We start from the raw sequence: 27543 nt of genomic DNA on the forward strand, positions 1-27543 counted from the left end.
CTGCCTAACCTCCTGCACACAGCCTGCACCACAGCCTGACCAACTACCACAAAACGCAGGCTGATACACAGGCTGCCACAGTCAGAACTGCAGCCTGCACCACAGCCTGACCAGCAGCTCCTAACGCAGGCTGATACACAGCCATAACAGCAGCCTGAGTCACACCCTGTTGCTACAGCAGCATGTGTGCTCATCGAACTGGACCAATGCCGATATCCGAGAGCTACTGCTCATCAGGGCGGAGGAAGAAATTAAACGCCAGATGACTGGCACAGTGAAAGATGCAGTAGTGTACCACAATATAGCCCATATGCTGGAGTCCCGAGGGATAAAACACACGCAGCAGCAAGTGGTCAATAAATTGAAGGACATGTGTAAGCAGTTCACTAAAGTGCACGATCATAACCGCAACAAAAGTGGTGCAGGCCGCAAGGAATGGGTGCATTACCAATTGTGCTACAGCACTTTTGGAAATACAGCGCTTTCAAACCCCATAGCACTGTCCTCAATTGCGCCATCCTGCTCCAACCAGCAGGAGGATAGTCAAGAGGCTACACAGGTTACCCTGCCGTCCTCGCAAAGCAGACCAACATCACAGCTCCTACTGACCTGGAGATGAGCCTGGAGAAAGTAGTGGGTTGGATTCATCTGTGAATGCTGACAGTATCGCTTCCACCATAGATGAGGTAGTTGAGACAAGCTCAGAGACTGCGCCCCCTAAAAAGACCCCTCCGCTACGCGCTAATAGTAAGTATTTTAAAAAATAAAAACAACCACATTACACCCACACACACTACATTCACTTAAATCCAAATGGTAACTGTTGCAGAGTGCTGCTAGCGCGCAGGTAGATAGAAGGGTACAAGCACATGTACGCAAACACCACTGCTATCTTTATGTCGGCTCAGTGCATATTATATTGTTAGGTTCTGAATTTGATGTGGACCCGGGGTGGTGATAGAAGCAGACACAGGAGCAGACTTAAATGAAAAAGTGGGGTTTTTAATAAGGGACTGAGAAGACATGGGAGTGGCAAACAAAAGTCCAGGTATAGCACTAAAGTGCACTTGATAACTGTTGTGAGGGTTAATGAACAAATGTCCAGGTAGTGACAGGCAGAACAGTCCAGTATAGGTATGGTGAGCTAAAACAGAATGCAGGCTTGATGAGCTGTAAGTGAATGCAGGTTTGGTGAGCTGTAGCTGATGCAGACAGAGGTAGTGAAGTCCAGCTGGGAATGAAATGAAACAAGGTGCAGGGAAACAGCATGTTCAGGTACTCAGGCAGGTAGAAAGGTATATGGAGGAGGTAGGGGAATCCAGCAGGGTTTGGAGCAGGTTAGGAAAAGCAGGCTTAGGCAATGAATCCAATTGACAGGTTTAAGCACAGGAACACTCTCTCTCAGCTCTCGCAGAGAAACACGTTGCACTGGCAATGCAAGGGAGCTCTGAACTCCCTTAAATCCCCAGTGCACAGCCGTGAATGGTCAGAGAGGAGCATGTGACACAACAGGATAGGGCAACTAGGTCACCTGACCAGAGACAAGATGGCGGCGCCCATGCCAGAACGGAATGGAAGCACCCCCAGGCCTAACCAGACCAGAGTGACAGTATGCCCCCACAGAACCACGCACAGCCAATGCTCTTCGCCAGTCACCACCGCCACCGCCAGACGCCCCTCGTCATAGTGTCCTCACAGGTATTAACCGTCGACTACCATGCCGAGAGACCCTGGTCGTGACAGTACCCCCCCTTTATGGGTGGCCTCAGGACACCTAGGCTTTTCAGGATGAGCCAAGTGGACTTTGTTGACAGGACTGGGAACGTGGATATCCTCAGCTTTGACCCGCCAGAAACAGGAACTAGAAACTGAAAACCCCTCCTGGGGTATGAGACTTGAGGCCCCTTCCTGGGGTGCTAGATCTGAAATCCCCTCCTGGGGAACAAAACTTGAAACATCCTCTCGAGGTATGGGGCTGAAAACCCCATCCTGGGGCTGGACACTCAGAAATCCCTTAAGGGGCTGAGGCTCTGGAGACCTCCTTTGATGACTTTAGAGACATCCTCTGGGGTTGAGGCTTTGGAGGCACCCCTCCTGGGGCTACAAAGGACTTCCCAACAGGTGGTTGTAGTTGTATAGCTGTCAAAACTTTTGCCCCAAGCATGGGTGTATTCCGTAGTGTTTCTAGACCACTATCAGGGGATGATGACCATGACAAGGCGTCGGTCTTCGGAAGGCAAGACACTTGACATTCCACACTCCATGACTGAACCTGCATAGTGTTCCAATCAATTCTGGGGTTGTGCTTACACAGCCACGGGTATCCGAGTATAACTTCATGGGAAGTCTTGGGTATAATGAAAAAACTGATATGTTCAACATGGAGGGTTCCAACACGAACTAAAACAGGTTGAGTTCTCTTAGACACAGTTCCATTACAAAGAGATTTACCATCAATAGAGGTCCAGGAGACAGAATGATCCAAGGTGCTGCAGGGAATTTGTAATTTATCTACCAACCGAGATGACACAAAATTCCCCGCTGCCCCAGAGTCAAAAAGGGCAGACACAAACACAGGGCTAGAATTAATGTCTAAGGCTATGGACAACACAGAGTCAATATGTTTAGAGGACGGAAGAATTGCTCCTAGCTGACTGCACCCAGAATTAGCTAGAAACGGGACGCTCCCCGGCTTGCGGGTGCAGGAAGCCACCAGGTGACCCGAGTCTCCACAGTATAGACAATGGTTCTCTTTAAAGCGTCTCTGTCATTCTTCGTTAGAGAGACGGGTATGATTTACCTGCATGGGTTCTTCCTCGGAAAGGGAGGGAGTGGGACGGGTAGGGGAAGGGAAACGCTTAGCTCTGTGTTTTTCATCTTGGTGCTCTCTAAAGCGTATATCAACTTTATTACAAAGGGAAATGAGATCACTAAGACTAGAGGGTAATTCGCGAGTCACTAGATCATCCTTTAAACGATCTGATAGACCTTGCCAAAAGGCCAATGTCAAGGCTTGTTCATTCCACTTGAGTTCAGATGCCAAAGTCTGAAACTGAATGATGTACTGGCTGACAGGACGGGTCCCTTGTTTTAACTTCATAATACTGGAGGAAGCAGAGGAAGTTCTTCCAGGCTCGTCGAAAATCCTCCTGAATGTTGCTAGGAACTCTGGGTAATTGTCCAGAAGCGGATCTGAACGCTCCCAGAGCGGAGAAACACATTCTAGGGCAGAGCCGGATAACAAGGACACAATGTAAGCCAAATTGGTTCTAGGAGCAGGAAAGTTAGAGGGTTGCAAAGTAAAGTGCACATCGCACTGATTGAGAAATCCACGACACAGTTTTGGAGTACCATCAAACTTATCAGGTGTGGGAAGATGCAAACGAGGAGTAGATACAGATGAAGAAATCACAGGAGTGGCGACAGGAGTAGCTGCAAGCACACTAGGAGCCATTGAAGTAGCTTGTACAGTATCCAGACGGCGTGCAATGTCTTGCACAAACTGTGCCATCTGTCGCTGTTTAGTCTCCACATTCTCCAAGCAAGTTGCTATGCTCTGAATTAAATCCTGTTGTTTAGTTATTTCTTGCAGGAACTGAGCCACTTGGTGCTGCATAGCTTCCAGGTTTTCCAAACGGCCAGCAATACTTCGGAAAAAATCCGCTCCAGACTCCTGTTCCGTGGCCGGATCCATGGGGCCAGTGCAAACTGTTAAGTTCTGAATTTGTTGTGGACCCGGGGTGGTGATAGAAGCAGACACAGGAGCAGACTTAAATGAAAAAGTGGGGTTTTTAATAAGGGACTGAGAAGACATGGGAGTGGCAAACAAAAGTCCAGGTATAGCACTAAAGTGCACTTGATAACTGTTGTGAGGGTTAATGAACAAATGTCCAGGTAGTGACGTGCAGAACAGTCCAGTATAGGTATGGTGAGCTAAAACAGAATGCAGGCTTGATGAGCTGTAAGTGAATGCAGGTTTGGTGAGCTGTAGCTGATGCAGACAGAGGTAGTGAAGTCCAGCTGGGAATGAAATGAAACAAGGTGCAGGGAAACAGCAGGTTCAGGTACTCAGGCAGGTAGAAAGGTATATGGAGGAGGTAGAGGAATCCAGCAGGGTTTGGAGCAGGTTAGGAAAAGCAGGCTTAGGCAATGAATCCAATTGACAGGTTTAAGCACAGGAACACTCTCTCTCAGCTCTCGCAGAGAAACACGTTGCACTGGCAATGCAAGGGAGATCTGAACTCCCTTAAATCCCCAGTGCACAGCCGTGAATGGTCAGAGAGGAGCATGTGACACAACAGGATAGGGCAACTAGGTCACCTGACCAGAGACAAGATGGCGGCGCCCATGCCAGAATGGAATGGAAGCACCCCCAGGCCTAACCAGACCAGAGTGACAGTATACCCCCACAGAACCACGCACAGCCAACGCTCTTCGCCAGGCACCACCGCCAGACGCCCCTCATCATAGTGTCCTCACAGGTATTAACCGTCGACTACCATGCCGAGAGACCCTGGTCGTGACATATATATTTTTTATTTATTTATTGTTTTGTTTCTCCCCTTTGCAGTCTACAATGTGCCACTAAGAAAGAAGAAGCTCAACAGGTCGGAGCAAGCAGCTAGAGCGATGACTTCTGTGATCGTGGAGCATCTCCGTGAATTGGATGCCGATATTCAGAGGCAGGAGGATGCTAGATTGGATCGGTTTCTAGAGTCCGAAAGGCAAATGCAGCAGTCATTTATGAGGCAATTAATGGATATGCAAGAGAGACAGATGTTGTTTTTTGAGCGCACATTTGGTCGTGGCTATCCAAACCAAACACAGACATTACCACAGGCCCCAGTGTACCCAGAACACAGATTTGGGAAGTGCAATATGGGGCCCAATTATTACAACCCTAGCACTAACCCTAACACAACAGAAACAAACCAAGAGTCACCACAGTATACAGTGTATAGGCAATTGCCGTAAACATGGCCATTTTAAATATTTTATCGTTGCACCAACCGGTACATGTTCTATTTTAGTTTTTTTTTTTTATTGTGTGGCTAAAAGTATCATGTTTATTGTGTGATGGCACTTTTCAATTTTTTATTACTTTTATAGTATATTGTTTTGCCCGCAGGGATCTATAAGGCACTTTTCTTTTATATTGGGCATACGATGTTTGACATTTGTTTTATACCGTTTTTATACTTTTTCTACAATCTAAGAATGTGTTAAAACTGTTCTATTAAAAAACAGAATATATGCACATGGTTAAAGTAAAAAAAACAACAACTTCCAAACCAAATAAACCAAAAACATGTTTGAAATATGAAATTTTGGCTTTTTATTTTAAATCAATAAGGGAAGGTTTTTAGAAATGGTGGCTCGGATGAGCTCGGCGCTGTCCTCATGCCCCCCCACGTAGCTTACTGCATCACTTGCAATGCCCCCCACCTCAGTGTCCTGCACATTCCACTCGGGAAGGAAGTGGTCCTTTTGAATTTCGCAAATGTTATGCAGTATGCAGCAGGCTGCTACTACATGGGGCATGATTTTTAGGTCCACATCATTCCTCTTCATGAGACAGTGCCAACGTCCTTTTAAACGTCCAAAAGCATTTTCCACAGCCATCCTGGCAGAGCTAAGGCTGTGAGTGTAGGTGACCTTTTCCGGGGACAACTGTACATGCTGTGTGTAACCCTTCATTAGCCTATGCTTCAAAGGATATGCCGCATCACCAATGATGTGGACCGGGACCTCCACGCCATCTACGGTCACCGATTTCTGTTAAAAGAAAAATATGGTCACTATAATGAGAAGTGGCATAAGGTGTATTCACATGTAGTAGTAGGTTTAAAAAAAATCATGTATTTTATAGCACAATATATATGTTGGCAAATACTTTTGAATATCATGCATTCCGCACCATTTCACACTTCATATTTTGCTAAAGCACATAAGAATAGTGGACATAAAGAGAAAAAGGACCATATATTCTTACCTCTCTAGGGAAAAGCCATCCACCCCGCTTTTCCTCTGCTATGCTGTACAAGTCAGAGTTAGCTAGTACTCTGGCGTCATGTGCCCGTCCAGGCCAGCCTATGAAAACATCTGTAAAACTAAAAAAAAAAAAAAAGAGTATTCTAACAACAAAAAACATATAATAAATGTAGATATGAAAGAATCATTTGTACAAATTTACTTACCAGTATCGGTGGTCCACAACAGCTTGAAGAATAATGGAATGCCACCCTTTACGATTATAATAATCCACAGGGTTTTCATGGGGGGCGATGATGGGAATGTGGGTCCGGTCTATGGCACCAGCTCACTGCGGATACCCACGCCTGAGGAAGGCTTGGATGGTTTCATCTAGGCGCTGTCCTTCTGGCAAGGAGATAAAGCGCTGGTGCAGGGTATCCACTAATGTCCGCATCACCTGGTAAATGATCTTGCAGACTGTGCCAATCCCAACACCAAATAGACAGGAGAGTGTGCGGTACTCTCCGGGGGTAGCATACCACCAGAGTGCAATGGCTAATCTCCTGATTGGGGTGATGGGCTTTCGGTAGTTGGTGGTCTGCATCATCAGTGCTGGTGCCAGTAATTCCAATATATAATTAAAGGTGGCACGAGACATCCGAAAGTGTTCCAGCCACTGCTCCACTTGGAAAGCTTCTACAGTCTGCATGAAAGCTTCTCCATGGTGGCGTTCTCTTGCCCACATTCTCCTATTTCTCATTGTGGTCAATCTCATCATGGTGGTGATGTTGGCTGATATCAGTGCTCTCCTCCTGCGCAAATATTGGCGTCGAAATCTGGCCCTTTCAGCCAAGAATTGCGCTCTCCGCCCCGAACCCTGCACAAGGTGCCACATCATAAGAAGCTGCATCCAATTCTCTGTTGCTGAAATCAACAGAAAGCTGAAAACAGTGAGGACATCGGGAATACCCACATGTGCTCCGTCTGCCATCATTGCTGCAATGCTGTAAGCAGTCCCCGCCCCTCTCTTTTGTTGCCTTTTGTGACCTCATCTTTGTCAGCCTTAAAAAAGTCCATTTTTAATTACATCTATAGGGAAAAGCAGGGAAATAGCAGTGATTACCCGGGTTCAGTGTGAACGGGGCAAACCCGGGAATAACCCGGGTCGAATTGCAGTGTAAACAGGGTCTGAAGCAGAGTTCGACCCAGGATTGACTAGTGTTCAAATTCCAGGGTCGGACCCGGGATTTTGGTGTAAAAGGGGTATAACACTACCATCTATCCACATTCATAGATTTGCAATAGAAACAATCCATTTGGGAGTGCATTATCAATAAGGAAGTAATTATAACTCAATTAACAACACCAAATGTTTTAATAAACACAACAGAATAAGGACATGGAGACAAACATATTATAAATCATTTCATTTAATTGTTTAATATCAATAATAATTACTAGAAAATGAAATATATACTTATATGTGTGTTTCACGATTTATTTTTCTATGGAATATTTCACTAGTAGGGCAAAGTGAATTTTAAATATTTATATTAAAAGTTACATTTTAATTTATTTTTCTATTTGTGCGCCAACAAAGAGGCAGTGCTTTTTTTCTCTCTCTTCTTTTGTGTATTGTTTATTACTGTCTATGGCTGCACCCCCATGGGATAATTATACATTTGTGAGTTATCAATGAGTTGGGGCCATTATACCAATAATCACTTTCAAATTAAACATTGTGCAGAGGTGTTTCCCAAGTCCCCCATCCCCAATTTATAGGGATCGTCAGGTTAACCAGCATGTACGGGCGATGATAGATGTCGGAAGCGACCAGCGTGCACGTGCATCGCTGGTTGCTTCCGACCAAAACATGCCCGATGCATGCACAATGAATGCTTGATTTGCAAGCGATTGCACGATAACGATGTCGTTATCGTGCAATTACTTGCTAAAATCGCCTAGTGGATACCCCCTTTATGTCTGCCTGCAGTATCATTATACAATGACCAGTAAACCATGTGTAATTCACTCATACTGTTCAACAATCTGTGTTGTATAAATAAGTTAAACATCTGGTACACACTTTAACACAATTGTGTGTGATCCAGTAGGTTATCACACTGCAGTTGTAGACTGCTAAGGCAGTGTGAAAGTATCAGTACAATTTTATTTGTATAATATTCTCCAGGGGTGCTTAGATACTCTTACTATATTAAAGCAAATAATGTTTAGAGCACTTAATAATTTTTTCACTTTTCACACTGATAGTGACTCTCAGGGAGATTCTTTTGATATTTATTTATGACCACAGGCAGTTGTCAGACACAGGAAATCATTTATTTGCACAGGCTAAATGTCTGCTAGTAACATGCATATAGTTCTATTGAAAACACTTTCACTCCATCCTAGCTATATGATAGCAATATGTCTAGTGTTAATCTGGCCAAAATATAATTAGAACAAATTAGTGGATGTGTATATCACCTTCTCAAACATATGTATATATGTATTATGGCCCTTATATTTGTAGAGTAGTGATCTTTACATCAGATTTACTGTTAAGTTCGTTCTATTGCTGTGTCAGCTATAATCAGAAAGTATCACTCCAGAGTATATTATCCCTCCTGTCTGTAAATCACACTGCTGCTATGTCTTCTGTTGATTTGTTATCAGGGGCGGATTGGGATGGAAAACCAGCCCGGGAAATTTATGGAAGCAGCCCTAATAGGTGCAGGGTCTGTTGAGGGGGTGGGGTCTGTCTAGGGGGCCGGGATCCCTTCTCATAGAGTCTGATTCTGAGATGGACACAGTAGTAGCTGTCCTTGTATCTTTTGCTGCAGTTTTGTCTGTGAAATCACCTGCATTGTGCTTTTAGTACAGTACATAATATTATGCATCAAACAGCTTGATACATAGGCCCCTAAGTCTTTAGACAACCTCCTGTAACTACCTAGGAAAACCCAACACATTTCTAAAACACTTCTTGGTGCATGCGTCTAAATCTGCACTGCAACTCAGACCTATGCACAGATGACAAACAATGCACAAGAAAAAAAATAAAACACATTGGCCCCCACAAGAAATACATAAAAACACATGAGCCTCAACAATAAAAAAATTAAATACACACTGGCCCCCGCAGAATAAAACAAATACATTGGCCCCACAAGAAAAAAAGACATTTACCCGCACAAAAAAAATAAGACACCATTGTCCCCACTAGATAAACAAACACACTGGCACCTACCAAAATGGTTGTGTCTAGATGCCCTTCACAGAGAGGACCCTGACATCATCAGTTATTGTCCAATGTACAGTAATTCCCTAATATTCATGTGGACATAGAGGGAGAATACAAACCTGTGGTGAGTGAACCGAGCTCACGAGGGGACAAATTTCTTTGTTTGGTGGCCTTTATGGGCATGGGACCGCACTTTCGCCTTCATCTCACCTTGCAATGAAGGGGAAATAAACTCAACCCTACAGAAATCAATAAAACACAATGGCCCCTACAGGGAAAAAAAACGCATTGACCCCCACAGGAAAAAAATAAAAACACAGATCAGGTGCAAGCTTGGAGTAGTAGTAGTGTGGGAACAGGCAGCGAGTAGAAGTAGTGTGGGGGGAGGCAGGGGGTAGTAGTGTGGGGGCAGGCAGGAAGAAGTAGTAGTGTGGGGCAGGTGGGGAGTAGTAGTAGTGTGGGGCAGGCGGCGAGTAGTAGTGTGGGCAGGGAGTAGTATGGGGCAGGCGGGGAGTAGTAGTGTGGGCAGGGAGTAGTAGTAGTATGGGGCAGGCAGGGAGTAGTAGTAGTAGTGTGGGGCAGGCAGGGAGTAGTAGTAGTATGGGGCAGGTAGGGAGTAGTAGTAGTGTGGGGCAGGCAGGGAGTAGTAGTAGTGGGGGGCAGGCAGGGAGTAGTAGTAGTAGTGTGGGGCAGGCAGGGAGTAGTAGTAGTATGGGGCAGGTAGGGAGTAGTAGTAGTGTGGGGCAGGCAGGGAGTAGTAGTAGTGGGGGGCAGGCAGGGAGTAGTAGTAGTGTGGGGCAGGCAGGGAGTAGTAGTAGTGTGGGCAGGGAGTAGTAGCAGTGGGAGCAGATAGGGAGTAGTAGTAGTAGTGTGGGGCAGCCGGAAGTAGTAATAGTGTGGGGCAGGGAGTAGTAGTAGTGGGGTCAGACAGGGAGTAGTAGTAGTTTGGGGCAGGCGGGGAGTAGTAACAGTGTGGGGCAGGGAGTAGTAGTAGTGTGGGGCAGGCAGGGAGAAGTAGTATTTCAAAACAGGGGACAGAATGGGAGTAATAATGGTAGTAGTAGTGGGAAGCTGGTAGGATAGGAGTAGGTCACTTCAGCTCATGGGTCCTGGCCGTCGTCCCTTTCTCTGCACTGACAGCTGCCTCACAGCCAGAGTAAGCCCCTGCCATCCGTGTCCTGCACTGCTCCTCCGGCTGCCATTCGTGTCCCGCACCACTCCTCTGGCTGCCATTCGTGTCCCGCTGCCTACTCCTCCATCCCAGGCTGACTGACAACTGCATACACCCCGCCCCCCCTGCATGGTCCTGCCCCCTGACTCATCTCCCGCAGCATTGCTCCGACATCCCACGGAGCTGACGGCGGGAAGCGGAGGATGAGGGAGGATGGGGACACCGGCACTGCACAGTCATTGGGGTGCCCAGAACTTCAGGTTTGCGTTCCATAGCGAAACGTAAACCCCGGAAGCGTTGCAGCTGGCATTCAGTGACAGCCCGACCGGCAGAATCGGCCAGCCCAGCAAAGGGGTTTAGGGGTCGGCCCAGCGGGAACTTTCCCGCTGTCCCGGCGGTCCAATCCGCCCCTGTTTGTTATCAAGTTAGGTATAACGTTAGATGATATAGCCTGTTGATTAAGGCATTCAGTATGTCTGAGGATCCTCCATTCAATGGGCAAGCTGATCTAGGTTCACCTACTAGTAATTGCTGAGTAAAGTTTCTTGTTAATTAGTATACCACTCTTCTACCTCTCAGGTACATCATAACCCTGTATGTGACCCTATTAGAAATGCAATGTTTCAATCGTGGATTGCACTTTGGAGAGTGTCATTGTATTGCTATTATTTCTTATAGCTGATGCTGGCAGCATTGAAGATAAATCCCCTTGGGGGCTACTCTCCACTTAGAGGGTCACACTGCACACCAGATTTCAATACACATCAACGCCACTATGCACATAGCAGAAGGTATTGCTGCAAAATAAAAAACAATGTATTGCTAACTGCCTGAATAGAAACTAGCTTGGCCATTTTTAACATTAAATGGACATATAGGTGTCCATCAAACTGGGTCCATTTGACGTACGTTTCGCATCCAAGATGCTTTTTCGAATGGAGTAACCAGAGTGTGGCTACTCCCTCCTATTTAAAGGCCATTCCACCAATCGGACTACTCCTCATTTAATTACAACATGAAAGAGGTGAGATTAACCCCCAATATCCCTGAACTTACATTGCTACAGCAATTGTTCAGCTACACAATACTTTAATTTGAAGAATAATTGCATAAAATGAATATGCAAAATAGATAGTTATACAAACACAAAGCCTATTCCTAAGTATTGATTGTTCCTATTTATACGTGTGTGTCATTTCTTGTATTCCATATATTAATCACATTATTGGGTGTCCTGTCTTCCTTCATCATTTGGTGCCTTTCTTCCCTATTCCTTATTATTAAAACTCCTCATAAGTGCCCATATCAGTGATAGAGTATTTAAAAAACCCTTCAGTGTATTCTGTGTTTAAAAATCACCATAAGCCATAAAAATTGTTTTAAAAAAATGAATTATACATGTGAAATGTCATGAAATCTGTGAAGATTACAATGAACTACTATCCTAATATGTGCTGATTGTTTGTGGATCATTGATAATAAAGTTATATATATAAATATATAGTTGTGTCTGTGTATTATTAGTTCATAAACATGTGGTGCAATCATACATTATATCTCCCTACTGCAAAGTGCACACTTACGAAAATCACACCAAATAATCAAAGTGCAAATAATTAGTGAAAAGCTCATTGTGGGTTTCTTTTCTGGTCCATATCTGTAAAATTGCAGGGACTAGGAAATAGTTTCATACATAGCCCTCAAGTTAATTATACATGTGAATAAAATGTCACAAAATCTGTGAAGATTATAATGGACTGCTGTCCTATATGCTAATTGTTGGTGGATCATTGATAATAATAAATTAATATATCAATATATAGTTGTGTCTAATATATAGTTATGTCTATGTATTATTAATTCATAAACCTATGGTACTATCATAAATTATATATGCCTACTGTAAAGTGCATACTAGTGAAAATCACATCAAATTATCAAAGTGCAAATAATAAGATTAGTGAAGAAAAAAATCTCATTCTAGGTTTCTTTTATGATCCATATCTGTAAAACTGGGGGGATTAGGGAGTTATTTCATACATTTAATTTATACATACACATGATAAGATTATGTTAATATATATATATTTAGTTTTGGAATCAAAAGATTATTTCCATACATCTATTTCCTTACTGCTAGTGGATATGTTAGCACTTATGGTACAGATGCATCAAGGTGATTCCATATTAGTTATACCCACCAAGCAGGTATATTTTAATTCACATACTATGAATGTTATACCTAGTTTATTGTAGGAAGGCTCCATATTGGATATTCTCATTCATTCCAATAGGTATCAAAGTCCCCAAGTCAAAGATCCAATTTGTCTCTGTAATAGTTTAGAGGTAAGATCACCTCCTCTGATGCCCAAATTTACCTTTCCTAAGCCAAAAGCTTTCAAGGTCTCATATTTATTTAGCATCATGTACATGAAGCAAATGTCGTGCTACTGATGTTATCTGTTTGAAATTTCCTACATCTGTAGCTGCAGTGCAGATATTAACCACGTGCTCCAAAATTCTTTTTTAAGAGGTCTTGTGGTCATTCCCACGTATCTCTTCTCACAGGGACATTCAATACAGTATATAACCCCTTTAGTGTTACAATTGAAAAAAATCTTTGATTTTATGTGGTCATTTAAAACGATCTTCAATCTTTGTTCTGCTGGTCATATATTGACAGGCCTTACACGAGCCACATCTGAATGTACCCTCTGCAGGCGGTGATCTTTTGCGATGTGACGTAAAATGTACCAGCTTGTGCTTAAGATTTGATGATCTCCTCCAGCTCATCTCCACTTGCTTTCCAATTAGTGGTTTAAGATCTTTATCCAACAATAAAATGTGCCAATGATCACGATTGATTCCTCTTATTTGTTGGCCTTCCCTACAGTAGTCCCCTAAAAATCTTATTTTATTATCTTCTGGATTCAGAAGTTTTTCTTGGGGTATATCCATTCTTGTCAATATTTTCTGATCGCTTTGTGTTTTGGCTGTTTAATGGCACATTACTGTACCCTCTGTCAGTTAATCTCTGACTCAGCGCTTCAGATTGTTTTTAGAATTCTGGTTTGTTTGAACAATTTTGTCTCAGTCTCAAAAAATTCACCCTTAGGTATACCTTTTAAGACCAGAGGAAAATGTGCACTGCTGTGGTGCAATACACTATTGGAAGCAGTAGATTTCCTGTGTAGGGAGGTGGTGATGTTCTGATGTTCATCCAAGCCAATTTTAAGATTGAGAAAATCCACTTCTTGGTGGCTGGCTGTATATGTTAGTCTAAGATTAATGTTGTTCATATTTAAGATTCCAATGAACTTATCCAGCATGTATTTTGGGCCCTCTCATATAATAAACACATTGTCTATGTAACGAAGCCACACAGACAGATACTGGGTGTAAATTTAATTGGTTTTGCTGAACACCACCTCTAACTCCCCCCAGCATAGGTAGATGTTTGGGTATGTCGATGTGCAAGCCGCACCCATCGCAGTTCCCTGTACCTGTAAATATAACTGCCCATTAAACACAAAGTAGTTGTGGGTGAGTACAAATTCCAGTAGTTGTACTAAAAATCCTCCAAATTCTGTGCATCCCTCCATCCTCAGAAAACAGTCTGTTGACTTGATACCAACCTCATGTATAATGCTCATATACAAGGACTCAACATCACAGATAGCCAGGATTTTTAACTGACAATATAACATACATGTTACAAGTACATATCACTTCACATTTTGTTTTTATAATTCACTTTTAATTTATGTAATAAAGGTTACATTTTAATAGATACTGCTTTTAGAGTGCCCCACTTTAGAATACTACCTCTTTTTCTTGCATATATCCAGGCCCCCTTGTCTCAGATTCCTTGATCAACCTGGGTCCACATCTTCTAATCCCTCTACAGGGGACCACCATAGCCCGAACATGACATGGTAGTCCAAGTGGTGTGTGGAGACACATAAGATGGTCCAAGTGGTATCATTCTCCTTTATCTGTTCTTGTCTGTCAGCCTCTCAGCCCCTTTCTTGCCTATGCCAGCATTCTGCCTTTTCCTCTCTGTGCCAGTCTTTCTACCCATTCTCTCTTCCCTTCCTCTGTACCAGCTTCTGTGCCTATCCTGTCTGAATCAGCCTCTTCCCTTCCTTTGTGCAAGACTCTCTGCCCATCCTGTCTAAACTAGCCTTTCTGCCATCCTCTGTCTGTGTCAGCCCTTCTGCCCATCCTCTGTCTGCAACAGCCTTTCTGCCCATACATTGTTTGTGCCAGCCTCTCTTCCCACTGCCTCTCACAGTTTTCCTCTCTTTCCTGTCACCCACAGCCTCTCCCTGTCACTCTCTGCCCATCACCCACTGCCTCTCACCATCATCCTCTCCCCATCATCCTCTGCCTCTCTCCTTCACTCTTTAATTTACCTCATCACCCACTCCTTCTCCCTGTTTCCCTCTTTGTCACTGCCTGTCACCTATTGACTGTCACCCACTGCCTCTCCCCAGTGTCACTCACTCCTTCACTACAACTCCCTCTCTGTCACCCTTCACCTCTTTCCAGTGTCACCTACTGCCTGTCACCCACTGCCTCTCCCCAGCATCACCTAATGCCTTTCACCTACTGACTGTAACCCACTGCCTCTCCCCATTTGTAGGAGTGCACAAATTTATAGTTTGCAGGGGGGCTCCAAACACCTTAGTACCAGCCCTGCGGGCCCCACCTTCAGTGCAACGTGATTTTACCAAGGTACAAAGGGGGTCATTCAGACCCACTCGCGAGCGGCAGTCCGCTCGCAAGTGGGTCGATGGTGACTGACAGCACGCCCCCTTTGGTGGGCGTGCCAGGGGTGTGCCTGCCAGATGGAGGCGTTCCCAAGGGAACGCCTACCGTCTGAAGCCGGCCCCACTGACATCACTAGTGATGTCAGTGGGAGTGATTTAGGCTCTGATAGAGCCAAAATCACTCCTGGCCTTGCGGTTGAGAAACTCAACCGCAGGCTTTTACTCGCAGTTCCGATGGTCGCGATGGTCAAGACCATCGCGACCATCATTTTGCACGCTCGTACATGCTGTGGGTGGTGACCCACAGCTATATGAGCGTCCAGGAGGACGCTCCATATTAATGGAGGTGGGCCCTGATTCAGAGCGAGCGCTCTGGTTAGAGCGTCCGGCTCTGAATCAGGGCCAAAGTTACTTGCTCTTTTTTGCTTTTCTCCCAATTTAGAATCATCCCCAGTGTGTGGCTGAGTTGCTTATTTCTTCATGTATTTTGGACTATGGACCTGATTCAAGGTGAGATGTACTGTACTAAGCCTTGGAAAGTGATAAAGTAACAACCAATCAGCTCCTGTCACTTTACAGACTGCAGGGTCTATGTACTAAGCCTTGGAGAGAAATACTGTAAAGTGGATGGAGATAAAGTAAGAACCAATCAGCTCCTAACTGTCATTTTTCAAACACAGCCTGTAAACTGACAGTTAGGAGCTGATTGGTTGGTACGTTATCTCCGTCCACTTTATCTCTATCCAAGGCTTATTACATAGACCCCTGTTTTTGAAAAATTACAGTATGGAGATGATTGGTTGGTACTTTATCACTCTCCACTTTATCACTCTCCAAGGCTTAGTACATCTCCCCTTCATGTAAAAGCTGTAGGAGATATATGCATGTAATTACTTCCACAGTAGCAAAGCGCTTTTATCCGGATGTGGATGACTCTCCAAGCTAGTCGTGACAGGTTTCACTTCCCCTTTTACATTATTCATCTTAAATGTAAACACCTATAAGTTTAGTAATACAGATAAGCCTCTCTGAGTCATGGGCCCCTCAGATTGACAGTACTATAACTACCACAGTGCTGGTCATAATAGGATTTTCACTGACCCAGACAATAAGAGCTGCGAGAGACATTGTTATAAAAAATAAAAAAAATGTATATGCCAGGTCAGTGTTAGAAAACAGAGACATACAGGTAATGCAGAGAAAGTATAAGTGTCTTTTTATACTATTCACAGAATAAGGTTAGATTGGGTTTTGGGAATATACAATAATTACATTTGGAACATGGGGAATATTATCAAATCAAGGGATAATATAAGATTTAGGAGATTTAATTGATAATAGTACAGCAATATATGATAGAACTTTTAGATACTTTGGTAGGGAACTATTAGTAATTAAGACAGAACTTGTGTAGTACAGAATAGTATTAGATTACTGTAACTCTTATCAGCTTCCACAGGATCCTGTCTTACAGTACATTACAAACAGTACAGTACATGAAGTAACGTGTTGCACCTATCTCACAAACATATCCAATATAAGAAAATGAAGATAATTATCCAAATAGAAATTTATTTTGCTATAAGATATAACTGTATTAGTGTGATACCTAATTATTGGGTTTCATACATACTATAAGTATACAGTGTCGGATTGGGCAATGAGGGGCCCATCGGGGAATCAGTGGTAAGGGCCCATGCTAAAGGAGTGTAGTCATCCACCACAGAGGTTTGGCTAGCCATTAGTCAAATCTTGGTGTAGTTTCTATAGGCGGAAACCAAGCCCCCATGTTGATCAGTGGTCCTACATTACCAGGTAACTTACTGTCTAATAAAGTAACAACCTATAATTTTAGGTCTAAAAACTGACACCTAGAGGAAGTGGGCCCACAGGCAGTGGGGCCCACTGGGGAATTCCCCTGTAACCCTATGGGCCAGTCCAAACCTGTAAGTATATGGTTTTCCAATATAATGCATACAATTAGGATGCTTGGTAATACTAATATTGATAATGCTATTTTATATACATGTCATAGTCATTTGGATGAAAAAATGTATAAGTGTGTAGTAAATAGATTTTCTAAAGCTACTCCTCCTGTATAAAGGTATGAAGGTGTTTCATGGAATTGTTAAAGTGAAAATATATGCTAAGCACATTTAACCATATATTAGCTGGACCTAGCTTTACATTACACCAGACACTAAAATTAGTAGCCCATTACACCAGCACTTAAATTAGTAGCCCATTGCTGATTGTAATCCCCTAAAGTATCTTTCAGCTAAACTGCGCTACACAGTTTACCAATAGATCTAGGGCCTGCTTAGTGCATGATGAATATTTTACCTATTACCTGCAATACCTACCTATTCTTAAAACTTAACAATCGATGTCTGATTTGTGCCCTTATAAAAATGGAAAATGAACATACTAATTATGTTTGGCTGGATACAAAAGGGTATTAAACCTTATAGACTTCATCTTATTTTTTTGAACTAAGTAAAGGTACCTTTGCTCCACAAATTCTGCTAGTTGTAAGACTAGAATGTCTGTTTATATTTTAGTTAATTGGAGAATAGATTGTGTCGAACATAACATATTTTATAAACACAATTAAATGTTGTTATTCATAGTTCTTATTGCGTTCACATAATTAGCTGCACTGAATTGCTGATATCAATAGCAGATGTTTTGTCATTGCAGTTTTAGCTTATAGTTCATTAGTTGAGAAGAACACTATCCAAAATAAATTGGTATAATGCTAAAGGAGGAAAAGACCAGGAGCTGACAATTTCAGAAATAATTAAAGATCAATATAAAATAGGACATTTATATATTATTAAGGTATAAATATTTATTGAGTGGCATTTGCATAAAATCAATGCATTATAAAATAATATATTTATAGAGAAATAGAAATAAAAGAGAGAGTGTGAGAGAGAGAGTATTGTTTTTAGAGAATCTGATTTGAATTGGTAGAACAACATTAGTATAGACACAGTCACGCTGAGTAAGAAGATGCAGGTGTGGCTGCATTCAGAGCCGGATTTAGACCTGATGGGGCCCTAGGCAAGATACCGATTTTGGGGCCCCCCTCCCTCAAACTATCCATATCACTAAACTTTCAATCCTAATTCATGAACCCCTCTCCCATTTCCCGTCACAGCACCCCTCTACTCACAGCACAGACCCCTTTCCCCTCTGAGCACCCCTCTCTACTCACAGCACATACAGCTGTCCTCTCACAGCACAGAAGCCCTCTCTCCTCAAAGCAGACCCCACTCAGCACACAACCCTTCCCTCACACAGCACAGATGCCATTCCCCTCTGAGCACCCCTCTCTTCTCACAGCACAAACAGCTCTCCCCTCTCAGCACAGACCCCCTCTCCCCTCTTAGCACTGACCCCTCTCAGCAATGACCCCTCTCTTCTCTCAGCACAGATCTCCCCTCCCAGCACAGATCCCCCCTCTCAGCACAGATCCCCCTTCTGCCCTTTTAGCACAGTTCCCCCCTCTGCCCTCTCAGCACAGAACCCCCCCCCTCTGCCCTCACAGCGCTGACCCCACCCTTTAGGTGGCAGGGAATGGGAGGGTTAGGTTTAGGCACTTAGAGGGGGTATTAGGGTTAGGCACTTGGGGGGGAGGTTAGGGATAGGCACCCCTAAGGGAGGGCGAGGGTTAGAATAGGTTAGTTTATACTTACCTGCCGATGTTCGGGATTTCCACCTGTGTCGGACTGCCACTGCCGGGATTTGTACCGTCGGCCATGCGGCCGGCGTTAAATCATACTGATCCCGATCAGACTGCCCGCTTCACATATCACTGCACCCCATAGTTCACACTGCCCCCTCACTCCTCCCCCCCAGCAGCTCACTGCCCCATCACACCTCACTGCTCCTCCTCACACATCATTGCCCTCCATGCAGCTCACTGCCTCCCTACTGCTCACACTGTCCAGTCACAGTTCACTGCTCCCCTCAGCTCTCTACCCACATCACAGCTTATGCTCCCCCCCATAGTTCAATGACCCATCACACCCCACTGCCCCATCACACCTCACTGCCCCATCACACCTCACTGCTACCCCTGCAGCTCACTGTTCCCCTACTGTTCTAAATGCACCCATCACAGCTCACACTGCCACCCTTACATCCACACTGCTCCCCTCATGCCTCTGAAAGCCTTTCACACTATCCAATTCACCCGGCATCTTAACCCACCAACCCACCTCACACACACACACAGTGACATTCAGAGGCCCACATGCAAGAGAAACATAACCCCCCCCTCCCCCACCCCACTCACGTGTTTCACTCCACTCTCTCTCTTACCTTACACGTAGGTCTCTCTCTGGCTGGCTGGGATCTGCTGCAGCCCCTCCTGCCCCTCTGATTGCAGCACTGGGTGCTGCTGCTGGTGGGCGGCGAGTAGGAAGAGTTGCGGGTTGTGGCCAGAGCAAGGGGGAGCAGCTGGAACAGAGTGGCGGCGGGTGAGTCAGTGCGCTGCATGCAGGCAGACAGGCGGCTGCACACACCTCCCAGAGAGCACTGTAACTGTGCACACCGCCGCGCGGGACTCTCTGGGTGAGGGGTACTCGCGCAGTGCTCCTCTGGGAGCGCTGTAACTGTGCAGACTTCTCCGGGCAAAGGGGCCCGTCCACGGGCCCCTTGGGTCCCGCCGGGCCCTAGGCGGACGCCTAGGTTGCCTAGCGGGAAATCCGGCCCTGGCTGCATTACTGTTCCTCTCTAAATCAGGTCCTAAGTAACATTCCAGAAGCATACAGGGCCCTATACAATGCTAGGTACAAAAAGCCTAAAGATAGCCACACACTAGACCAACTTACATCCAACCAGCCAACTAGTTGATTGGTTGGAATGAAAATCTGGTAAGGAATGAAAGCAAATGACAATCAGCAATTTGCTCCCAAACGCCAGAAAATGGACAAAAACTGTTGTTTGAACAAATTGTTTAGATCAAACATTTAACAAACTTGTCTGAATGACCATTTTCATCTGTTTTCTGGCATTTAGGAGCAAATTGCTGATCATCATTTACTCCTATACGTTACCAGATTTTCATTCCAACCAATCAACTAGTTGGATGGTTGGATGAAAGTTGGTCTAGTGTGTGGCCAGCTTAAGTGGAGGTAATGTTTGAGATCAGCGCATGCACTACTTTGGAACAGTGCCAGGGTCTATTCTACGCATGCTCAGGTGGAAGGGGCCCGCATAGCGGCTGCACACAAGCCCACTCCTCACTTAATCCACCCTGTATGTATTTCTGTTAGATAATTACTTCTCCAATGATCTGATTATAGAATATAGACTTAAAGAAGTAAACGTTTGTACAGTACCTGTCCAGCTTGTTGCCTCTATTTTGGGTGACCCATATGTTTCTATGGAAAAAAAAATAAAACCTCTTTAACAGGAAACAATACATTCTCCATCCATTACTATACAGTGACAGCAGTGAAGAGATGTGCTGGTAATATGTGTTTACGCTGTGTAGTCTTAATCTAGCAATATTGGGAGATAAAATGGAATAAAGTCCCGCTAGACAAAATTAACTTTGCAAACAGACAATAAACAGAAGTTAGGTAATAGAAATACTGCTATGTACGCACAGTATAACCACCAGCATAATCCAATTCCAAGGACACTCATGGTAACTGGTGTTCAAAGGGGACATGGTCTCTCCATGGGTGTAGCATTGCTAGTCTGGGATGTGGAATTTGTGTGAAAAGTGTGTGTGTGTGTGTGTGTGTGTGTGTCTGTGGGGGGATTTGTGAACAACATATGTCCTTGGATATCTCCAATGAATGGACACACAGTAAATATAGACATGTTTAACATGTAGCTTATCAATGACCATGTTCCCCCTAGTGCAATACTAAATAGGATTTATTATTATCCCTCATTTGTGCAGCAATAACACAGTACACATACAATTATATAGAAGGTGGAGACGTCCTGCTTACTCATAGCCGTGATGGGCAAATACGCTAATGCCCATGTAACAACTAATTGTATTATTTTCTCCCTGCAGATGTAGTTTCCAGTTTATCGAAGAAATACTATTTATTTCTGACCTAAAGTACCTCTGTGTTGACATATATATCTCTATATGCTATTCACCTATACACCATGGCAAAGACCATAGATGAGGAGATTGCAATCTTATAGAAAGTAGCCTGCATATTACTTTCTTCGGAGGGGGTGACACCAAAATGCCGGCTCCTCTGCAGTGACAGGAGCCAGGAGCTGCAGTGTGATATTCTCCTGCAGCACCCGTATCCTGTCATAGAAGAGGAGCCGATAGTGCTGACAGCCCAGTCTCCCAGGGCAGCCCAGCATCTCCGGCGATGCTGGGCTGCCCCTGGAGTGAAGTCATCGGGATCCCCAGTGATGCCACGCCCCTTTATTTTAGGCCACATCCCTTTAACAGCAAAGTCCAGTTGGAAGACAGTAAAATAAAACATGACATATAGCACAATGAGGATAAAAACACATAACAGAACATAAAAGAACAAAGAAAATAAAATATAAAACAAAACATAATAAAGTGAAATAAAACAGAAAGAGCAATTATATTTAAAGACATCACATGAAATGCACACCTGGCACAGGACATTAGGATTACATACCTAGTATGGGACATTAACATTTTCTATAGTATAACATATTTACAGATGTGTCTATAAACACCTATACTCAATTAGCCACATTTAGCATGCCATGGACTTTGCAATTTAGCTGCGCCAAAACACTAAAGTGTCTAGCACACTTTATTTGTGCAAAGATGCAAAACTGAGGAAAAAGTAGCACAATGGAGGAAAAAGTAGCACAATGGAGGAAAAAGTAGCACAATGGAGGAAAAAGGTAGCAAAATTTCACAATCTAGGATATAAAGGAATAGGACAGATTTGATAAGAGGGGCCTGTGCCATGCATCATTTTGCTTTATCTGCAACTGTTTACTAATTCTTTTGCACCCAGAAAAGGTAATCCTAAGTACTTAGTAAACTATGGGGTAAATGTAATAGGGTCTGAGTTTTTTCTGTGGGACAAACTCAGACATTCTCGCACATTTAAAAGGTCAGAGTTTGTCCCACAACCCATCAAATGTAACAGCTTGCGAACTTGTGAGTTGAAGGCTATTAGATTATGCGAGTCTGTGTGAGTTTTCTCCTATGAAAACTCGGACCTTGTAATGCAAAATCAGTGAGATCCGTGAAGACTTCTGTATAAAAAAAAATTAACAGTAAAAAACATCAAAATAAATGACGTGTTGAGCCTGCTCTGGTTCTTAAAATACAGGGGAAAAAATGTGTAGGTTCCCCTGTATTTTATGAACCAGCACCAGGCTCTGTTGAGTCAGTCCTGATTGACAAAATACAGGCGAAAAATGACATAGGGGTCCCTCTTATTTTAATCAACCAGCACCAGGCTCAGTGAGCGGGCTATATGGTACACAAAGGATAGGTGTATGAGGACACACCTGTATATGAATATTGGTTCTCAGGGTCCACAAACAGAAATATTTTGTTTTAAACAGCCTCTCCTGCACTAGAAGGTGAATGATTAAGTCAATAGTGATCAGAGCTGTTCTGATACATTAGCCACTTGCCTGACATGGTCGCAGTTTTCCAACCAAACCAGGCTGTGCGTTATCTGATCTGGTCGCCAACAATACGACCAGTCAGATAAACAGTGGGGTGGCTGCAGGAAGAGAATCTTCCAGCAGCTGCTGCTCTCAGAGGCACCTTCCGGTCACCTAGGCAAAGTCAACAATAACGGATAAGAAATCTCATGATGACCGCCAAATACAACAGTAAACTCATTATTGCACTAAGGGCCTGATTCAGCATGGATTGCAATTGCACCGGCGTATGCAGATTGGCCAATTGATGTGACAGGCCGTGAGTGTTTGAGGGCGGCGATGGGGGAGTGGTTGCAGAAACGCAGTTGTGCCTGTCCGCTGTTGCATGGGATTGCTTGAGTACTCACTGCAATTTCTGAGACAGGTCAGACCTGCTGTAATTTTACGTGACGGACCGATGTTCTCTGATGTTAACAATATATATGCAGGACTGCAAGGTATTATGGATATGAGAAAGCAGTAGTAGGTGTCTCTATGCTGGCTGAGCTGTGGCAGACATTAGCATATTTTCGCAGCAGCATTGCGTGCAATTACGCAGCTGTGATTGCAATTGCGATTCGTGCTGAATCAGGCCCTAAGGGCTCTATTTATTAACATTATTTTGACTAAAATAAAGTGAAAAAGGGTGTTTTCACACCCTTTTCACATTATTTTAGTATCACCTATTGTTATTACAGGGCAATTGGAGTAGAATTCATAAAATTCTACTCCAACCCCTAAGTATCACTTATTTTTAGTAATCAGATCGCATTTCCCATCATTGTAATGGGAAATGTGATCCGACCAGAGTTACTAAAAATAAAATGTAAAAAAATATCGGGGAAAGCCCTGTGATAATAACGCCACCTGGAGGTGGCGTTATCCAGCGTTTCCCCTGGTTACCGGCCTCCTACTCTGCTCTAACGGGGAGAGCAGAGCCGGGAGTCGGTCCCAGTAATCAGCTGTGTGGTCTAAATAGACCGCAAGCTGATTACTGTAAAAAAAAGAAAAAACAAAAAATGTACTTACCTGACTCCAGGGACCGATGATCGGGCCTCCGGTAATGACTGTAAATGTATATGTTGCAATTTATGAGTTGGAAATTTAGTTTGTGAACTTGGGAGTTCCATAGCACTATCTCAGTTGCTTGGGATTTACTATCCCTGTTTATTTTAGAGTAGGCTAAGGCGCTACTAATTTGTCTGTTTTAATATTTTCTAAAGTGGGGAATTGGTTTAACCACTAGTTGGCAGCCTTCCTTCTCTGGTTTTAAAACTGTGTGTGCGCGCAAATTGTTTTATCTTATTTCTTAACACTGCGTGTGGTGTATGGCATGTTGTCAATTTTACATTTTGAGGCAGTAAACTTTCCCTTTATTATTAGAGGTAATGTTATTTTTCTTTAACATATTTTTTTTAAAAAGACAACTTCACACTGCATCTTACAGTGCTGATATTAACGCAGTGGCATGGCACCTACTGAGCATTAGCATTTAACACAGTACCACTGCCTGGCCTGCCTGAACACACTCAAGTTTTTTAAAAATAAGTTTGTTCTTACAAAAAAAAAAAAGGCCAACGTCACACTGCGACTGACAGCACTGATATCAATGTGGTGGTACGGCACCTACTGACCACTATTGTTTAACACAGTATCACTGACAGGCCTGAACAGTGAACACACACAAATTTTACAAAATAAATCCTTTTTCTTTTTTTTTTTGTAACAAATAACCTCAAGATTTCGCAATACACTGCTACTAAATGGCTTTTTTTAATGAAGAAGACACAATGCTAATGGCTTGAACACAATGCTCCTCAGGTCCCTAATGTCGTTTTATAAATAAATGACACAGTGCCCTTGCCTTTACTGGCTTTAGGTACACAACTACACACTGTCTGCACTGTGGCTGCTAAAATGATAAAATTATAATTTTTTTACAAAATTTCAGGGAGCCCTGCCTGCACACACCTAGGATCTCCTGCATCACAATGGCACCCGAACACGATGGAGGGAGTTTTATAAGCAATCCACAACACGCAAGATCTGACGTCGGGAAGATGACGTTTTGCCTCATTTTGGGATTTTTACAAGTCACAGTCACAACTTGTCTCCCTCTAACAGTTTACCTTCTCATGACGCTGTTGTTTCCGGTTCCCTCTGTTGCTAGGCAATCTGCATGCCACAGGAGGTCATGTGTTATCTACAGCACGGTGTGATTGGTTCCTCCTCCTATTTGTGCACGCTGGCCTTTTGCCACCTCGCAGACTATAGCGTTCCTGTAGGTTCTCTTGGCTCAGCTGCATGGTCAGCATTTTGTATCTCCTCGTGGTAGTGTATTCTGGTTCTCCAGCTGAATTGCTTTGCCACTGGCTCCCACGCCTCTCCGTCGGCTCCCTAGCCGCACCAGCAGCTTCCGTGCTGCCACCGGCTTACCAGCTGCACCAGCGGCTTCCATGCTGCCACCGGCTCAACCAGCCATTACATCGGCTTCCCAGCTGCACCAGCAGCTTCCGTGCTGCGATAGGCTCACCAGCAACTACATCGGCTTATCAGCCACACCAGCAGCTTCCGTGATGCCACCGTCTCCCAAGCCACACCATCGGCTCTCAAAGCCGCATCGCAAGTACACAAACTTGTGTACCGGCTCTCAAGCCAGTATACACGGTGATCGTTTATAGGTCTAAGGGTGCAACGGGTGGCTGTTAGTGGCGGAAGACCTCGCTGACCTGGGTTGTAGGGGTTCACATGAAACGAGCTTTGGGATTCATAACATTATAGTCGGATACAAAAAAAATAGACTGGAGAGCAGTCATGGAACAGCTGTGACGTAAAATGGCTATGTAGCAGCTTGTGGTTAAGATTTGCAGATCTCCTCCAACTCATCTCCTCTTGGTTTCCAATTAGGGGTTTAAGATCTTTATCCAACAAAAAAATGTGCCAATGATCACGAATGATTCTTCTTATTTGTTGGCCTTCCTTACAGTAGTCCCCTAAAAATCTTATTTTATTATCTTCTGGATTCAGAACTTTTTTCTTGGGGTATATCCGTTCTTTATTCTATATCAATCTTTTCTGATCGCTTCGTGTTTTGCCTGTTTAATGGCACATTACTGTACCCTCTGTCAGTTAATCTCTGACTCAGCGCTTCAGATTGTTTTTAGAATTCTGGTTTGTTTGAACAATTTTGTCTCAGTCTCAAAAAATTCACCCTTAGGTATACCTTTTAAGACCAGAGGAAAATGTGCACTGCTGTGGTGCAATACACTATTGGTAGCAGTAGATTTCCTGTGTAGGGAGGTGGTGATGTTCTGATGTTCATCCAAGCCAATTTTAAGATTGAGAAAATCCACTTCTTGGTGGCTGGCTGTATATGTTAGTCTAAGATTCATGTTGTTCATATTTAAGATTCCAATGAACTTATCCAGCATGTATTTTGGGCCCTCCCATATAATAAACACATTGTCTATGTAACGAAGCCACACAGACAGATACTGGGTGTAAATTTAATTGGTTTTGCTGAACACCACCTCTCACTCCCCCCAGCATAGGTAGATGTTTGGGTATGTCGGTGCGCAAGCCGCACCCATCGCAGTTCCCTGTACCTGTAAATATAACTGCCCATTAAACACAAAGTAGTTGTGGGTGAGTACAAATTCCAGTAGTTGTACTAAAAATCCTCCAAATTCTGTGCATCCCTCCATCCTCAGAAAACAGTCTGTTGACTTGATACCAACCTCATGTATAATGCTCATATACAAGGATTCAACATCACAGGTAGCCAGGATTTTTAACTGACAATATAACATACATGTTACAAGTACATATCACTTCACATTTTGTTTTTATAATTCACTTTCAATTTACCGTATATACTCGAGTATAAGCCGAGTTTTTCAGCACAAAAAATGTGCTGAAAAAGTACCCCCTCGGCTTATACTCGAGTCAAGTGTAGCGCTGACCGGACGGAGTTTGGTCAGCGCTACACACTGCCAAACACACAGCCGCCAGAGCCGGCAGCTGCGTGTTTGGTGTAATCAGCAGCCGCTGAGAGTCTGTCAGACTCTCAGCGGCTGCTGCTCCCACTGCGGGAGCCATCTTCCGGCTCCCGCAGTGGGTGATGTGAGTCACGTCGTCATGATGACGTCTCTCCCATGGAAAGCGGCCAGAGGAGCGGACAGCGCTGGGACCAGGAGCGGGAGTTTCAGGTAAGTTATTTTTATTTTTTATTCTTGTCACATCTTTCTCTACTGGGGGGGGACTACAGGGGGCGATTACTACAGGGGGCACTACCAGGGGGTGATTACTACAGGGGGCATTATCAGGGGGCGATTGCTACAGGGGGCACTAAAAGGGGGGATTACCACTGGGGGAACTACCAGGGGGGGATTACTACAGGGGGCACTACCAGGGGGGATTACACCAGGGGAGGATTACTACAGGGGGCACTACCAGTGGGGGATTACTACAGGGGGCACTAAAAGGGGGGATTACCACTGGGGTACTACCAGGAGGGATTACTACTGGGGGCACAACCAGGGGGAATTACTACTGGGGGCACTACCAGCTGCTGCCATTTCCCACACTAGGCTTATACTCGAGTCAATAAGTTTTCCCAGTTTTTTGTGGTAAAAGTAGGTACCTTGACTTATATTCGGGTCGGCTTATACTCGAGTATATACAGTATGTAATAAAGGTTACATTTTAATAGATACTGCTTTTAGAGTGCCCCACTTTAGAATATTACC

The 27543-nt window shown here is 44.0% G+C and overlaps 1 protein-coding gene across 1 annotated transcript in view; it reads right to left on the reverse strand.

Annotated features, from left to right (window-relative positions):
• LOC148529175 (uncharacterized) overlaps positions 1-27543 on the reverse strand; it is a 150416-nt gene that overhangs the window by 28649 nt on the left and 94224 nt on the right. The window contains exon 6 of the mRNA XM_088468849.1: positions 20512-20553. Coding sequence (XP_088324975.1) covers positions 20512-20553 — 42 coding nt within the window. The remainder of the gene's footprint in view (positions 1-20511; positions 20554-27543) is intronic.

The sequence above is a fragment of the Taudactylus pleione genome, unplaced genomic scaffold (genome assembly GCF_031769625.1).
Source record: "Taudactylus pleione unplaced genomic scaffold, aTauple2 ptg000086l, whole genome shotgun sequence".
Classification (NCBI taxonomy): Eukaryota; Metazoa; Chordata; class Amphibia; order Anura; family Myobatrachidae; genus Taudactylus; species Taudactylus pleione.